Below are 17,443 nucleotides of genomic sequence, written 5' to 3'. Positions count from 1 at the left end.
TTTTATTTCTATAGAAAATTTCGTCAAAATTTTATTTCTATAGAAAATTTTGTCAAAATTTTATTTCTATAGAAAATTTTGTCAAAATTTTATTTCTATGGAAAATTTTGTCAAAATTTTATTTCTATGGAAAATTTTGTCAAAATTTTATTTGTATAGAAAATTCCGTCAAAATTTTATTTCTATAGAAAATTTCGTCAAAATTTTATTTCTATAGAAAATGTTGTCCAAACTTTTATTTCTATAGAAAATATTGTCCAAAAATGTTATTTCTATAGAAAATTTTGTCACAATTTTATTTCTATAGAAAATTTTGTCAAAATTTTATTTTTATAGAAAATTTTATCAAAATTTTATTTCTATAGAAAATCTTGTCAAAATTTTATTTCTATGGAAAATGTTGTCAAAATTTTATTTCTATAGAAAATGTCGTCCAAAATTTTATTTCTATAGAAAATTTTGTACAAAATTTTATTTCTATAGAAAATGTCGTCCAAAATTTTATTTCTATAGAAAATTCCGTCAAAATTTTATTTCTATAGAACATTTTGTCAACATTTTATTTCTATAGAAAATTTTGTCAAAATTTTATTTCTATAGAAAATTTTGTCAAAATTTTATTCTATAGAAAATTTTGTCAAAATTTTATTTCTATAGAAAATTTTATTAAAATTTTATTTCTATAGAAAATTCCGTCATAATTTTATTTCAATAGAAAATTTTGTCAAAATTTTATTTCTATAGAAACTTTTGACAAAATTTTATTTCTATAGAAAATTTTGTCACAAGTTTATTTCTATAGAAAATTTTGTACAAAATTTTATTTCTGCCGAAAATTTTGTCAAAATTTTATTTCTGTCGAAAATTTTGTCAACATTTTGCAAGTTTATTTAGTTTATTTATCGACCTTTTTTTTCCCTTAATTATTAGCTTTTGTTTTTTAATGGGCTTTCAAGGTCACTTTAAAATGCGAATAAAGCAAGAATTGAATTATTCCATTATTTCCATCCAACGTTTCGCTGGGATTATTTCCAGCCTCATCAGGGATGATTTATTTATTGGATCTGGCAACAACATATGGAATTACATTAGAGCTTAGCCTATATTCTGTTATTTTCCATAAAAGTTTAACTTACATTCAATTTTCGTCAATTACTTATGCAAAAAAATATATACGTCTATTAATACGACACTATTACAGCACGACATAGAACATATATTTACTAATTGCAAGAATAATTAACTTAATCTAATATCACAGTCAAACTTGTGTTGTTATCACAGATGGTAAATGACAACTAAAATAATACAATGCTGTAGTTGGCGTTAGCATTGTCTTTGTCTTCTTTTCTGTTTATTATTATTTCATTCGTTTCTGTATATTATTTCTGCCGAAAATTTTGTCAAAATTTTATTTCTATAGAAAATTTTATCAAAATTTTATTTCTATAGAAAATTTTGTCAAAATTTTATTTCTTTAGAAAATTTTGTCAAAGTTGTGCTTAAATTTGTTAGCACAATTTTCGCCACTAGCCCACTCATACCCTTGATATACAAAATGCAAAAATGGAAATTACGCTTATACGATGATTGTTTCATATTTTTTGTTTATTTCGTTTATATTAAATTTCTTATTTCATAAATAATAAAAAATTCCTTAATGCATACATATATAATTTAAATATTCAATTTATTTATTATTTGTTTTAAATAATTCTACATTCATATTTTTTTCATTCGTTTTTTATAATATATATTATATTTATAAAAAAAACTATATTTCTTTTCAACAGAAATGTTTGTGTTTAACATAATCAATCATTCGTAAACAATAAAAACTTCAATAATTTGGAAATTAATAATTTCGGTTTAAAAACAATGGTTCATAAGGAAAGATAAAATGGTTCAGAAGAATACAAAAATTTCATACAAAATATAAAATTTTATGTGTAATATTAATAATTTTTTTAGAAATAAGCAACATAACCAATAATAAATTACAGCAAAGCTATAAATAAAAAAATGATATTAAGAAGATAATAAATAATAGTGTTTGGGATAAAATGGGTAAATAGTATTAGATTTCCATTATACATAGTACAACATACAAGTATTTAGATAAATTTAAGGATCCGTATTCCATTTTTTTCCTTTTTTGTATTTTCGTTTTTTCTTTCGTTTCAGCTCGAGTTTAACTCAGGAATACGAAAAGTGTGTGTTCTTGATTATTGGGATGATAGTTTGATTGATTGATTGATTTGATTTGCCTATAATATTTACTCAATAATAGGCAACACTAATTCGATTTTGAATGTTATGCGTTTTATATTCAATAAATGGTAATATACATAAATATATTGAAGATAATTTTTTATATCTGAAAAAAAAAATAAGAAAGTTCTTTATTACTATATGGAAGAAAAAGGCACTGGCATGAAATGAAAAATAACAAATAATCTTAAATACCCACCACCATGAATCAATACCCAGTAAAAACTAGGTAACCACATCTCAATTACAATTGGCATTACTAGGAGTAAAGCTGTCATTACACGTTGCATTACATTGCAGTAAGTTATAATGACTAACTTGTAGAGACAAAAATAAATACTTCTTGGAAATTTTCGAATTGTTATTCTCAAATTTTTAGGCAGTTGGCTGTTAATGACCTAATAAAATAGAATAAGGGATGGTACCATTAGGTATAATTATTCATATAATTGAGCATTTACTTAAAAACTCAAAAAGAATATGTAATGTAACGTTAATGCTGATGATTTCTCCGTTAAGAAATATTTATCACAAATAATTCATAAAAATTGTGTTTTTTTTTCTTCGAACGGTCCCATCGCCCACTTTCCCGCCCCTTCCGACCGTGAGGGCCTCGTCCCCATGACGTAAGGACAGCGTAAAATACATATCATATTATATTTAAAATAAATGCTTTTTTATACCTCATTCACATTACACTTCCAAAATGCACTTAAACTAGATTTCAAATGCCCTTTGCCCTATAAAAAAGGGACTTAAAATCCACTTTTAGTAGATTTCGAACCTAATGTGAATTGGCTATTGGATATATTATAACGTAATTCACGAATCCAACTCCCTTAAACAACCTACATTTATTTCTATTTTAAGTGTGAAATTAATTTGCGTGTAATCTTATTTAGATGGTTTATTAGATTTTTTGTTTATTTATATAATTTCTATTCAAGTAGTGCCCCTATTACAACATTACTCGCCATATTTTGATCCATTGTAATCGGCGATAGAAATAAATATTTTCGAGATTTGGTTGCCTGAGACAATAAGTGGCTATTTTGCAAGCTTTGGTGTATCTACGAATAAGTGATTACATATTAGGTTATTACTTATTTCATGGCCGAAAGTATGCCTGGGGAGAAGTACTTTCCTCTTAGGACATGCGTATATAAATGTAATCCGAAGCGATGCCAATTAATAAGTGGTTATTAATTTTTAAATAGGTTTACCTACAAGATTACCGCGTAATGAGTTTTTGCTGGGTAATAATAGGTTTTTTTAATACTCCTCCTCGTAGCGGATTACTTGGAAATGTATAGAATTTCAGAAGGATTTGATGACAAGTAGATCGGTTCATTTTTTCATTTTAAAAATTGTGTGTAGAAGCTCAAGAAGTTAAATCATAAAAATTGCTGAGTTTAGGGTCTAAGATATCAAATCGGGAAATCGGTGTATATGGCGGCTATATCAAAAGCTGGACCGATATAGCTCATCTTCGAACTTGACCTGAGCGCATATATAAAACAAATCTGTGTCAAATTTCATGACGATAGCCCCAAAGCCTTTAACGTGATTACAACAGACAGATTGAAATGGCTATATCATCCTAGAATTTTCCCAGATCAGGAATGTATATTCTTTATATAGTCGGAAATTATTTCAATGTGTTACAAACGGAACGACAAATTTATCATACCCACATCACCATTCTATGGTGGTGGTTATAATAATATAACGTATCGATAGAGCTATTCAAGCACTTTCACAATGACCACTCGAGGCAAAATTATGAGACATATGTTTGAATGTAGCTGTGAGTGACAATCACGGTTACCATAGTTGGTAGAATTCTATCAAAAATTGTAGATTTTTTGCTCTACCAAACAGCAAAAAATCTGTTGGTTAAATTCTTGATGATTTTGTAGGCTATTCCTAAATAAAATTTTGACAAAATTTTCTATAGAAATAAAATTTTGATAAAATTTTCTATAGAAATAAAATTTTGATAAAATTTTCTATAGAAATAAAATTTTGACAAAGTTTTCTAAAAAAATAAAATTTTGACAAAATTTTCTATAGAAATAATATTTTGGTAAAATTTTCTGTAGAAATAAAATTTTGACAAAATTTTCTATAGAAATAAAATTTTGACAAAATTTTCTATAGAAATAAAATTTTGACAAAATTTTCTATAGAAATAAAATTTTGACAAAATTTTCTATAGAAATAAAATTTTGACAAAATTTTCTATAGAAATAAAATTTTGACAAAATTTTCTATAGAAATAAAATTTTGACAAAATTTTCTATAGAAATAAAATTTTGACAAAATTTTCTATAGAAATAAAATTTTGACAAAATTTTCTATAGAAATAAAATTTTGACAAAATTTTCTATAGAAATAAAATTTTGACAAAATTTTCTATAGAAATAAAATTTTGACAAAATTTTCTATAGAAATAAAATTTTGACAAAATTTTCTATAGAAATAAAATTTTGACAAAATTTTCTATAGAAATAAAATTTTGACAAAATTTTCTATAGAAATAAAATTTTGACAAAATTTTCTAGAGAAATAAAACTTTGACAAAATTTTCTATAGAAATAAAATTTTGACAAAATTTTCTATAGAAATAAAATTTTGACAAAATTTTTTATAGAAATAAAATTTTGACAAAATTTTCTATAGAAATAAAATTTTGACAAAATCTTTTATAGAAATAATATTTTGACAAAATTTTCTATAGAAATAAAAATTTGACAAAATTTTCTATAGAAATAAAAATTTGACAAAATTTTCTATAGAAATAGAATTTTAACAAAATTTTCAATAGAAATAGAATTTTGACAAAATTTTCTGTAGAAGAAAAATGTTGACAAAATTTTCTATAGAAAAAAAAATGTTGACAAAATTTTCTATAGAGATAACATTTTGACAGAGTTTTCTATAGATATAGATATATTGGCAAAATTTTCTATAGAAATAAAATTTTGACAAAATTTTCTATAGAAATATAATTTTGACAAAAATTTTCTATAGAAATAAAATTTTGACAAAGTTTTCTATAGAAAAAAATTTTCACAAAATTTTCTATAGAATTAAAATTTTGTAAAATAAGTTTTTTGGTAGATTTTTGATCAAAATTTCAATTCAATTCTAGGCTGCGCTTTCTACTGAAGATACCAAATTGGACAATGACTCAGAGTTAGACTGTAAGAGGCGATCTTCATACGGCTATGATATGGTGGTGGGAGGGTAAAAAAAACTATAACAAGCATATACCAAAGAGGACTCATACTTACATAATATATATTATATACTGTCATCTATAGCTGTCACTTATTGGTTGCCGTATGGAATAGATTCGTTAAGCCAGCATTTTGATTAGCTTCTATTATATCGGCAGCTGGATTTTTTAATTTCTGCGATGGCATTGGGGGCAAATTTGCTATTTTGATTTCATGTCGAAAAAGCTGGTTAATACTACGACCAACCAGGGGGGCAGTCAACTTCTTAAATAAATCCTTTTTGGCCTTGTCCACTTTATTACCCTTAACGGGGGCCACGGCTATTTTCTCATCGAACTTCTGGATATCGGCTGTGGACACATTCGGTATGCTTTGAAGAACTTCGCTAAGGGCGGGGAATTTTGGACGCAACAGTTCATAGAATTGAACACCGAGAGTGATGAGACCGGCTTGATTTGCTTCATGTTGACCATGTACCTGAAGACCACGGAGGACAGCGGTAAAGGCAGTTACAGCCTTACTGGTATCCATAAGCTGTTCCGAAGCAAGGAAACGCATTACCGGAGCTGCTATATTAACTGCCTTTAAGTTGCAGGTGCCATCATTCCATGAAAGTGCGCTCAAGAGGGTCATAAGAATATAATTAGTTGTGGATGGATTGCGCAGAAGTTTTGCCCCCAAATCACTAATAATATCGGAGAGCAAAGCAGCCTGTGCAGCTCGTGTATGTGCCACACCATCCATGGAATGTTCTTCAGCGTCCATTGTAACATCTGCCGTCAAATTTGTAGCCGCCGGATTATTACTGGTATTTTCTGGCCCCAATTGCCCTCCCACCAAGGCAACTTTTAAGACATCTAAATATTCCCGGGTCAATGAGCGATTCAGCATATCTTCAAGCACCTCCTGGGTGTCATTGGATTGTTCCTCATCGTTAAGTTGTCCCGATTCGTATAACGATGTAATATAGGTCCAACGAGCTGTTAAACGTTGGCACATTATGGGCGATATGTGTGCGAATATAGGAAGTAGTACCGTATCGTAGCATACTGGAGGGCAGGAATAGACAAATGGTTTGAAAAATACTCTCACAATGGGACGCAGTCTATAGTCGGGTAAATCATCGAGGCAAGCGAAAGCACTATTGATCAAAGCATCCGAAACCCCATGTAGTTGATAAAGATCACGACCCAGAGAGGGCCCCGCAGAACCCATCATGTGATAGCATCCTTCATACAATAAAGTCATGAACTGCTGCATCTTATCAAATGGTGTAGGTGGCTTCTTTACCGAAGGGTCCAAAGGGTCTGTTGGAATGGCACATACACCCATAAGCACCTTTTTCTCATGTTCCAGCATGCTGTGTATGTTACGATAGCCTTCAGAAAGGCCAGCCACTGCTTCCGCCTTGAATAGCTCATTAAGAACTCGCAAAAGTGATAAAATATGTGGCAACAAAGGTATGACATGGGGTGAGGCAGGGTTCCGGCATATGGGATTTCCCAGTTCTGTGAAGCCTACCACAAATCCTCCACGTGATGCCCGATCAGGATCATCTGGCCAGGTGCATCTTTTTATGACTCCAAGAACAATATACAAAGCATCAATAAGGGTACTTCGGTTGGGTCCACAGGGATCATTCTCTATGGGATACACGGGCGGCTGGTCCAATCCCACAAAGTGCATGAAATCCAAAGCCGACTTAAAGGCATGCGAAAACGCCGACCAGTGAGGCAAACTGTCACGCATTACCTCGCCAATGAAGGCAAACTGACGCTCGTAGTCACAAAAATGATTAGAGATTAGAAGTAAAGCCTCTTGCAGGGTCACACGATCCAATTTACTAATGGGATGTTGAGGTTGCTGGAATAGAGTCTTTATGTGCGAATTTATTTGCTCGAAAACGGGCAAAAGTAGTAAGGGGTATTTATGGCCCAACTTTACAATTAGCGATGCAGCATGGCGTCGAAGATTCTTGCAAGCTTGAACTCTGGGTGTCAGAGTCTGTGCAGGCGTAGGATTGGGATCGGTTGGATCACGAAACACCAAGGCATTGAAAATTTTCTCTAAAACTCTTGGCAAAAGCGATACACCCGTCATAGCCACACAATTATTCGGAGTTATTTGACATGAGGACATACTCAGGAATACGAAAAGTGTTGATATACAAGATAGCACTATGGACAACGTCAAGGGGTTGTCCGTCTCCAACTTGAGGCAGTCTTCTAGTAAACGTAAACCTGCGGGCACTGAAGGCCGTTCAGCCACCATTAAAATTCGGCTAAGCACACCATCCAATACGGACACCAAGGCTTCCCATTCCATATAAGCAGGATCAACCACGCTACACTGGGCATTACCCCTTTCATTGTGAGCCTTAGCCAAACGCATATTAAGCCATTGTTCACAATAGGCAAAAGTTACCAATGGCCGCACCAAAGTCGACTGACGGAATATCTCCAAGAAATCTGTTCGACATCTGTAGAAGAAAACAGCAAATTCTTCTTCCGAGTCATATTCCAAGCATATGTAATTCGCTGTGGCGGCATTAGCCCCACCCACTAGGCTTCTTGCTGTCGGATAGGGTGTCTTTATAATACGAGGAGCTACCACCTCAATAATTTTCGGAATATAAGCCTGTAGTCCCGAATCCTTGGACATACCATCATGCTTTAGCAAAGCATTCCATATAAGAGCCGAACCATGGGAAACATTAAGCGAGGCATGTCGTGTGAGACTCAATAAACACTCCAAGAATATCTCAAAGTGGGGCGGTCTTTGTATGGTGCCCTCCTCTTTACCCCACAAAGCTATCAATTGTTGAGCCATTCCACTAAGTACTTGTACAAGTTTCTTTAGAAATGTATGATTCTGCTCCAAACTGGCAGCACTTTCATCTGTGGGCACCATTTGTGCTGCAGAGTATATATAACGCATCGGCTCTTCGCCAAAGAGCAGCAACAAAGGTTTGCGCTCTTTGACTTGCCCCTTGCGATTCGTTATTTGTGATAGACATTCCGCGGCATTACATTGGAAAGCCTTATCGTTCAGGAGAATGCAAAGTATTTGCAATAGTTTGCCATTGTTACAGGTAATGTGGTTGATCGACACCCATTCCACAAAACCCGTCAATGTAAGCAAAACCATTTCCACAACTCGACTATGGGCATTCGCCTTTTGATAGTGACCCTGGCCCGTGGCCTCACGAAACGATGTCACATGCAGCTCCACAAGGCGTAGGAAAAATTCAAAAATGTCATTCATGTTATTGGTCAGGGCCTGATACATGTCCTTACGCCGTTGATTGGATTCGATTGTTTGCAACAAGGCCACATCCTCTACCAAACGCAGGAATACAAGTAGCACCAATTCAGTTTGAGCTTCGCCCTTTGTGCAGGCATCGGATAATTCTGCCAATAGTGTTGTCCATTGCTGGGGCCATTCTCTTTTGATCATTTCCACTATTATACGTGACAGGGCATCCTTTAAATGTGACAACGAACGATCCTCTGCCGGTCCCACACCCAATAGCAGCAATTTCATGGCATGTTCTTTTATAAAAATCTTCTCCTCCTGGGAAATGCAATTCCATTTGAATTTTATGGTATATTCCATTAATTGCAGGCCAAAATGTTTGACATTTTGTGAGTATTGACCACTGGCTAAAAAGAGACCAACTTGGGCACACAAAGGACTCTCCTCTTTGAACCTTTCACATGCCATGTACGCGTCCATACGGGCATTTTGGGCTGTATGTGGATGCATTATTAATTCAACAGCTTTTGCCAATTCATCGGCCAATGCTGCAACAGTTGCATGTTGTTGTGCCATTATTGTGGAATGTCGTCCGACACAAAAACACGAGTTTTTTCTATTCTATCTCCTCTCAAATGCTTGCGGTCTGCAAAAAATACGCGTGCTATCTTCTTGTACTATGCTTGTTCTTCTTCTTAATTTCAAAAGTATTTCGTTGTTTTCGCCACACTTTATAAAAGAATTTTTCCGGTTTGCAATGAGGGCATTAATAATAATAAATTACATTCGTATAAACAATTAAACAATGCGGTTTCACGTTTCGCAAAAAATTTTCTTGTGAATCGAATCGGCAAACTCCATAACCGCATTAAGTTGATAGTATTGGGTAACGATTATTTGATTACAAGTACTCGTTGCTGACAATTTTTTTGGGTACTCGTTACAATTAAATGAGTACTCAATATCTTCAATGTAATCCCAATAAACACAAATGTTTGAAAAATGCTAAAGTTCTAAAATTTTTCAAACAACAAGGCAATATTTATTTTGAGAAAATCGCGTTCTCAATTCATCGCAATCAAAAATACAATGTGAGACAAACTAAACATTAACATTAACGATATTGGAAATATCCCTGCTAGCATTTCAAAGTTCCATTTCATCCTCATCGCTACCACAGACTCGTAAGTGACACTGCAATAATCGCCAACTGTGATAGTATTTTGCCATCACTATTCGCATGAAAGTATTTTGCATCACTATTGTTAGAAGAGCCATTTTATATTTTGTGAAACACCAAGCACAACTAGCTTCTTATAATTTATTTAAATAAAAATGATAATGAAGTGCTGAAAACATAGTTATTTCGCTTAAAATTGTGAAAGGTATATTGGTGAACATTTTCTGACTTTCCAAATGGAATAAAGTGATAGTTTTCAAATATTTTTCCAGACACGCTGCCTTCATTGGGAATAAAAGCACTGGCTGATAGACGCTACAACATGTAACTTGCAACTTGTAACTCAACATCAATTTTTTATTAATGCATTAAAATATGTTAAATGTGATGTGATAGCCGTATAAATGTTATATTTATGAGAATTTATAAATGTTTAATAAAATTAATAAACATCTAAACAATCGTATTTTACTTGACCACAATAATTCTTTTACAACTATCTTAAAATGCACTTTGTCTGATTGTTTGAAGGGGCTCTTATTGGCGTCCTTCTAAATGTGATGTGATAGTCGTATAAATGTTATATTTATGAGAATTTATAAATGTTTAATAAAATTAATAAACATCTAAACAATCGTATTTTACTTGACCACAATAATTCTTTTACAACTATCTTAAAATGCACTTTGTCTGATTGTTTGAAGGGGCTCTTATTGGCGTCCTTCTAAATGTATCCAGAAGGGCACCTAATAATTGCACTCATGCGATACTTTTTTGTAATAACTTGGCGTGGTACAACTTCTCAATAGTGACGGCGCTTTTCCGAGGAGTTTCGGATATCGGGTACGACAGTTTTCGACGTAGTGGGGCTTCTCAGAAGCGCCCCCAAATTCAAAAAATGTTGGCAGGGATATCGTAAATCTGTAAAGGTGAGTATTAAGTTCGAGTTTAGCCGCTAAAATCGCTAAAGTGAAAACTAAATCAGTAAGAAAAATGCATGAAATTATACATATTTGTTGCAAATTTTATTATAACTTGATGGGGAAAAGCCCAAAGCAAATTTTCACGAAGTTTGTATTCCTTAAAATGGATTATTAAAGAAAAGTAATCGTGAAAAAAAAACGTTTTTAGCGGCTAAACTCGAACTTAATACCCACCTTAAACCTAAATTAAACATACATATAATCTTTGCAAATTTTATCGTTACTTGAAGGGAGAAGAAGTGGAAAGTAGGAAAACTCAAATACCGGCTTATGGCAGTGGGCTTTTAAGCCCGTTAAGGCCGGTACTCTGTTCGGTTTTCGCGTTGAAACTCCATACAAAACCAAAAAATGCGAAAAATTTGCGAAATTTTTTCCATTTGTGATACTTTGTTTTTTCGTGTTGAAAAGCTGACGTTTATAGCACGGCGCCATTTGCAATGTGAATTAAGAAATAATTTATTTATTAAAAACTATTTGTGTGGGTTTATAAATCAAACACGGACCATATTTTTGTTCCGAAACTATACAAAGGATCAAAGGAATAGCAGATCAATTGCCCAAGGAAAAATAAAATGTTATTTTGTAAAAACAAGCAACAACCACCAACTTAATCCAATATCGCTCCCTGTAAAATAGCGCTCCAACCTACCTAAAAAATCGCCGCTTTCTATGTGCGAAATAATGGTTTCCATAAAAATTTTTCGCAAGAATGAACATAGTACCGGCCTTTACGCACATCTAGCGGAAATTTCGTTTCCGTGCCAATAACACAGTTTTGCAATGTTTATCTTATGCGAGCAAATGTAAACAACGCCTCACGGAATTATCGTTAGCAAATATAAATCAATGCATTTCGTATGGGTAGCGGAGATGTCTAGGGTGGCTACCGCCATTTGAAACAAAGTGGCATTTTTCGCCGATAATAAAGTTTATACACTAACGCCGTTGATTTCACCAAAACGGCTCCATTCTCTGCCCCCCAAACAAATACGTCTCCATTTAGATAAAGCATAGACGTAAATAACAAACTGATGAAAAGAAAACAGAGGAGGCACAGCACCGCGAAAAGCAACGTGAATAGTGGAGTCAATTGAAGACATTTTAAAGATCATAAAATTCAAAGTCTACATAAACATTTAAATTTTTGGTTTTCTCTGAATGTTGTCATAAAAGGCCATACATTTATTAACTAATTGTGTCATCAATTGACAATGCAGTGGTACGACATAGAAGTTGATGGCCGGCAAACTGTCAAGTTTGCGGATAACATATACTTGCCGTTATTGAGGAGTCCTAGCCTATCACCAACTGAAGAAGAACCGCTTATTGGTAAGTAGTATTCTGTTGTCTAAAGAAACAAAACGATATCACATCTTTTCCATCCACAGAAAAGAAATTGGGCGGAATTTTGCGGCGAGGCGAATGGGCCTGGTTGGCACGAAATTCCTTACTGCAAATAGTTTCCTTACGCAATGGTCAGGCAATAAGCACATATGAGTTTTGTGAATCCCAAGGCTATGTCAACTGTTGTATTAAACATGTTGAGGAATTATTTCCCAATGATCCAAATATTATAGTAGTTGCTGTAATTCTGGAAAACTTTCACGTTCCCAGTGGCGGAGGTAGCTTTGTGGTCTTGTATTCAATAGAGATGGGTAGCGTTCTTAGCACAATTGAATTAAGTTTACATGCCACTTGTGCTCGTTTCTTGGATGCAAAAGCCTGTAAGCGTACTCTTTTGCAAAATTTTGATGGATGCCTTGCTATTGGGTCTGAAGAAGGTGTAATAGTGCTATTGGATATGAATATGACTAAATTGAATCGACTGGAGTTACAAGTTTCGGATGGTGCTTTCAATCGCAGTCATATAGTGGACTATAGCCTCCCACTAACTGATATTCATCGTAACTATCGTCAATGTCAACAGGATGGCATAACATTTGGTTTGCAATTAGAAGGTAAGTGGAATCAAATCAGTAGATTTAATGGTATTTCCAATTGGAATAGCAAACACGAGTAAAGTAAACAAATGTCTGGTAAATAGTCCAATTCATTTTTCACTTATAACTAGACTTTCTCTATACAAAAGGGGGTAATGATACATTCTATAAATTCATTAATTAACATATTTTCTTTGGAATGGCGTCCAAGAAGTTCGCTTAGAATGGGTGCTTGGTAACTTAAATTTTCTTCGCACTAAATGCGTTTTTTACAATGCCCCAAAAGTTGAGTATTTGTAGGGATATTTCAAATCTTAAAAAGGTAAACATGTCAAAGCATTAAGTTTACTCTAAATGAGACTACAATTTCCAGATATCTTCGTGAAATTTACAGGACCTCCATCGGTTCTATTTCACCTGAAGTATAATACTAGGTGTAGTAAAAAGAAATCCATTTGTGTTCAAATAGATATTTATTACTCTTTATTAGTATATAATATTTTTCTGTACCTCGCGTTGTAAATTTGCCATCGGGTCCCGCTAGTTGGCGTTAGAGAAATGTGAACCACAGAAACAAATCTTCCTTATGACAAAAAATCTTAATTTTCGGGATACCAACACGGTTACCACTGTTGGTAGAATTCTGCCAAAAATAGTAGATTTTTTACTGTTTGGTAGATTGGTAGAATTCTTGATGTTTTGGTAGATTTTGAAAAATATTCCTGCCCACCTAAAGAGGTACTTCATAGATTTGGTATTGAAATAAAATTTGGACAAAATTTTGTAAAGAAATAAAATTTTAACAAAATTTTCTAAACAAATAATGATTTGATAACATTTTTTAAGGAATAAAATTTTAGCAAATTTTTCTCTAGGAATAAAATTTTGACAAAATTTTCTATAAAAATAAAATTGGGAAAAATTTTCTATAAAAATAGAATTTTGACAAAATTTTCTATAAAAATGGAAATTTGACAAAATTTTCTATAGAAATAAAATTTTGAAAAAATTTTTTATACAAATAAAATTTTGACAAAATTTTATATAGAAATAAAATTTTGACAAAATTTTCTATAGAAATAAAATTTTGACAAAATTTTCTATAGAAATAAAATATTTACAAAAATTTCTATAGAAATAAAATTTTTACAAAATTTTCTATAGAAATAAAATTTTGACAAAAATTTTTATAGAAATAAAATTTTGACAAAATTTTCTATAGAAATAAAATTTTGACAAAATTTACTATAGAAATAAAATTTTGGCAAAATTTTCTATAAAAGTAAAATTTTGACAAAATTTTCTATAAAAATAAAATTTTGACAAAATTTTCTATAAAAATAAAATTTTGACAAAAATTTCTATAGAAATAAAATTTTGACAAAATTTTCTATAGAAATAAAATTTTGACAAAATTTTCTATAGAAATAAAATTTTGACAAAATTTTCTATAGAAATAAAATTTTGACAAAATTTTCTATAGAAATAAAATCTTGACAAAATTTTCTATAAAAGTAAAATTTTGACAAAATTTTCTATAAAAATAAAATTTTGACAAAATTTTCTATAGAAATCAAATTTTGAAAAAAGAATTCTATAGAAATACAATTTTTACAAAATTTTCTATAGAAATACAATTTTTACAAAATTTTCTATAGAAATAAAATTTTGACAAAATTTTCTATAGAAATAAAATTTTGACAAAATTTTCTATAGAAATAAATTTTTTACAAAATATTCCATAAAAATAAAATTGTGACAAAATTTTCTAAAGAAATATAATTGTGATAAAATTTTCTATAGAAATAAAATTTTGACAAAATTTTCTATAGAAAATATCGATAGTATCTGTGGCCCCGTAAAGTTCTTAAAGAAGTCGTTAACATATTCCTAGTATAATAGGATGTGTTGATGGGACGAATGTCTGCTTTATTTCTCCTTGAAGGAACAAGCACCTATATTAAAACTGGAAGGGGTTTAAATGTAAAGCCTTTATTTTCCAAATGTGAAAGAATAGGGAAAAATTTCCAGGGAGTTGATATTCAGAATTGGGCTATATATGATCAGTTCCCCATGCCCGTGGGATTTTCCATTGAAAAAAAAAATCAAAAAATACAAAAAGTTAGAGCATTGCTACCATTAGTGTGTATCTTTACGAATACTTACCAGATAAACTTGGACACCATCGATTACCCTTTTAAATGAAACCATTTCAGATTATGTTAATTTAACAGTAGATTATAGTTAAGCTATAGTTTATTCTTTTTTTAATATATATATTAAACCTAAATAATAATAAAACAAAAAATCATATTCATGTTCAATCCTCACATACCTCAATCTGTCTCTCGTCGTGGTCAATGGAATAACAACAATCCTTCTTCAACTTTTGGTTATTCACAAATAATCGTTGTTATGTCTAGGGGGTTTATGGTAAAATAAAATAAAATAAAATAAAATAATGGATATTTTTTGACCATATAAATACAATAATAGAAATTTTGTTTGGTAGACTATTTCTAATAGGTTTTGTTATTATTTTTTGTTTTTTCATTTGTTTGTAGAAACTAGTATTTTAGAATAAAAATTACACTTAGAAAAAAGTCAATAGTAATAATAAAATTCTATTTATGGATGTGTTGTTGTTGTTGTTGTTGTAACAGTTTATTGTGATCTCATCCATTTCATGTTATACGCTTGGTACATCAGCTTGTTGGCAGATCAAGGAACTCTGCGACTAAGATGGGGTGTGTCCAGAGTGATCTGGTGGTAAGTCGGGTTGGTTTGGCTGGGCAAGAGAAAAGATGACGCGTGTCGTGTGGCCCTTGGTTGCAAATTGGACAAACGTCAGCTACGCTGCTATCAATCACCGATAAGTAGGAATTGAGGCGGCTGCACTTGCCTGATCTTAATTGGGCCAAAATTACCCTAGTCTGCCGTGGGAGGTCTCTTTCCTCCGATGCTATGGGCGGTGGTCGGACTCCAAGAACAGGATTAACCTTGTAGCTTCTCACCGCTTCAGCTACAGTATCCTCATGAATCCTGTTCAAACCTGCCTGGTACGCTGCTTGATCTAGAGGCTCTCTTTTATAGCGCTGGATCTCGCGCTCTAGATTATGTATATCAACCCTTACGTTCCTGGGTGGTGGTTGTGTATCCATAAGATGGTGGTTTGGATGATTACTGCGATAACAACCCAGGAGATACTGCTTTGACAGCATGTAGTTGTGTCTTCGCACAGGGATGATCTTTGTCTCCACATAAAGGTGATCCAGGGGTGTGCTGCGGAGACACCCAGTCGCAGTTCTAAGGGCAGCGTTCTGGCAGGTTTGTATGTTATTCCACTGCGTATCACTGGTCTGCGGTGTCCACACTGGCGCTGCATAGTTTACCACTGACCGGCCAATTGCCTTATAAGTAGTTAGCAAGGTTTCTTTGTCCGCACCCCAAGTACTGCCGGCTAGTGACTTGAGGACCTTGTTTCTACCACGGAGCTTATTACATATTGCAGTGGCATGGGCAGATGACCTAAAAAGGCTGTCGAATGTGACCCCAAGAATCTTGGGGTAATTTGTGGTCGGAATTATTACTCCATCGACTCTGATATTCAACTGCCTGCGCACTTCTGCCGTCCATGTAGTAAATAGTGTGGCTGAGGATTTGGTGGGGGATATCCTCAAGTTTCTCGCAGTGAAATAACTGGTAAGATTAGCTATGTAGACGTTCAAACGATCGCAAATGTCATCAACATTGGGCCCAGATGCCAAGATTGTACAGTCATCCGCATATGATACAATCTCGACGCCGTCAGGAGGGGGTGGAATCGAGGACATGTAGAGGTTAAACAGTGCCGGAGATATCACCCCACCTTGGGGAACTCCCTGTTTAACTCTACGCGGTCTTGACTTTCTGTCCCTGAATTCCACGTACGACTGGCGTCCACACATATAATTCAGCACCCAACGCTTCGCTCCTGCCGGTAGGGACGTATTCTCGATGTCCTCAAATAATGTGGCATGGTTGACCGTATCGAATGCTTTCGATAGGTCAAGCGCCACGAGGACCGTCCTGTGACACGGCCTGGGCTGGTTAAGTCCCTTATTAATATGTGTCGAAATGGCATGTAAGGCTGTTGTCGTACTATGTACCTTACGGAATCCATGTTGATGGTGGGCAGCTGGAAAATTCTCCACAAGGCTGGGGAGGAGTAATGCCTCAAGTGTCTTGGCTACTGGCGAGAGAAGGGATATCGGTCTGTACGATTCACCTTTGCTCGAATCTTTGCCCGGTTTCAGTAGTGGAATCACCCTTCCCATTTTCCAGACATCGGGTATAATGTGTGATTCCAAAGACAAATTGAGGAGTCTGGTCAGGTACTCAACTCCCAGTATTCCCAGATGCTTCAGCATTAGCATTGAAATTCCGTCAGGGCCCAGCGCCTTAGATGGTTTCGCGCTGTTGATGACATTGGTAACTTCGGCTGCAGTAAATTGTGGTGTGTCATCGGCTCGGAGACCACGTACACGACGGGTGGCTCTCCTTTTCGCTCTATCACTCTCGGGATGCTCGACA

General features: G+C 33.4%; 2 protein-coding genes across 5 annotated transcripts in view; one reads left to right on the top strand and one right to left on the bottom strand.

Annotated features, from left to right (window-relative positions):
• Positions 1-1,573: 1,573 nt before the first annotated feature.
• Positions 1,574-9,638, bottom strand: Ranbp21 (exportin-5-like protein Ranbp21). Of its 3 annotated transcripts, none has more exons than XR_012720171.1 (3): positions 5,568-9,638; positions 2,471-2,669; positions 1,574-2,400 (listed from the first exon to the last, which is right to left on the bottom strand). XR_012720171.1 is itself a non-coding variant. In XM_075298891.1 (2 exons), exon 1 carries the CDS (start codon positions 9,342-9,344, stop codon positions 5,601-5,603), a length of 3,744 nt encoding a protein of 1,247 aa, XP_075155006.1. In that variant the 5' UTR covers positions 9,345-9,638; the 3' UTR covers positions 1,574-2,377; positions 5,568-5,600. The 3 variants fall into 3 exon arrangements, 1 of the variants encoding a protein (XP_075155006.1); XR_012720170.1 differs by having other exon boundaries at positions 1,574-2,377; XM_075298891.1 differs by lacking the exon at positions 2,471-2,669 and having other exon boundaries at positions 1,574-2,377.
• Positions 9,639-11,971: 2,333 nt separating this feature from the next.
• The window catches only part of Elys (AT hook containing transcription factor 1 homolog), a 37,892-nt gene continuing 32,420 nt past the window's right edge, over positions 11,972-17,443 (top strand). For both annotated transcript variants that reach the window (XM_075300057.1, XM_075300056.1), the window contains exons 1-2: positions 11,972-12,260; positions 12,320-12,889. In XM_075300057.1, coding sequence (XP_075156172.1) covers positions 12,143-12,260; positions 12,320-12,889 — 688 coding nt within the window. In that variant the 5' untranslated portion in view covers positions 11,972-12,142. The remainder of the gene's footprint in view (positions 12,261-12,319; positions 12,890-17,443) is intronic.

The sequence above is a fragment of the Haematobia irritans genome, chromosome 3 (assembly GCF_050003625.1).
Source record: "Haematobia irritans isolate KBUSLIRL chromosome 3, ASM5000362v1, whole genome shotgun sequence".
Taxonomy (NCBI): Eukaryota; Metazoa; Arthropoda; class Insecta; order Diptera; family Muscidae; genus Haematobia; species Haematobia irritans.
Note: the sequence above shows the minus strand (reverse complement) of the source record. Positions and strands in the feature narration are given on the sequence as shown.

Bases quoted from the DNA above. Each gene is read 5' to 3' on its own strand.
- Ranbp21 (XM_075298891.1), bottom strand. From the start codon at position 9,344: ATGGCACAACAACATGCAACTGTTGCAGCATTGGCCGATGAATTGGCA.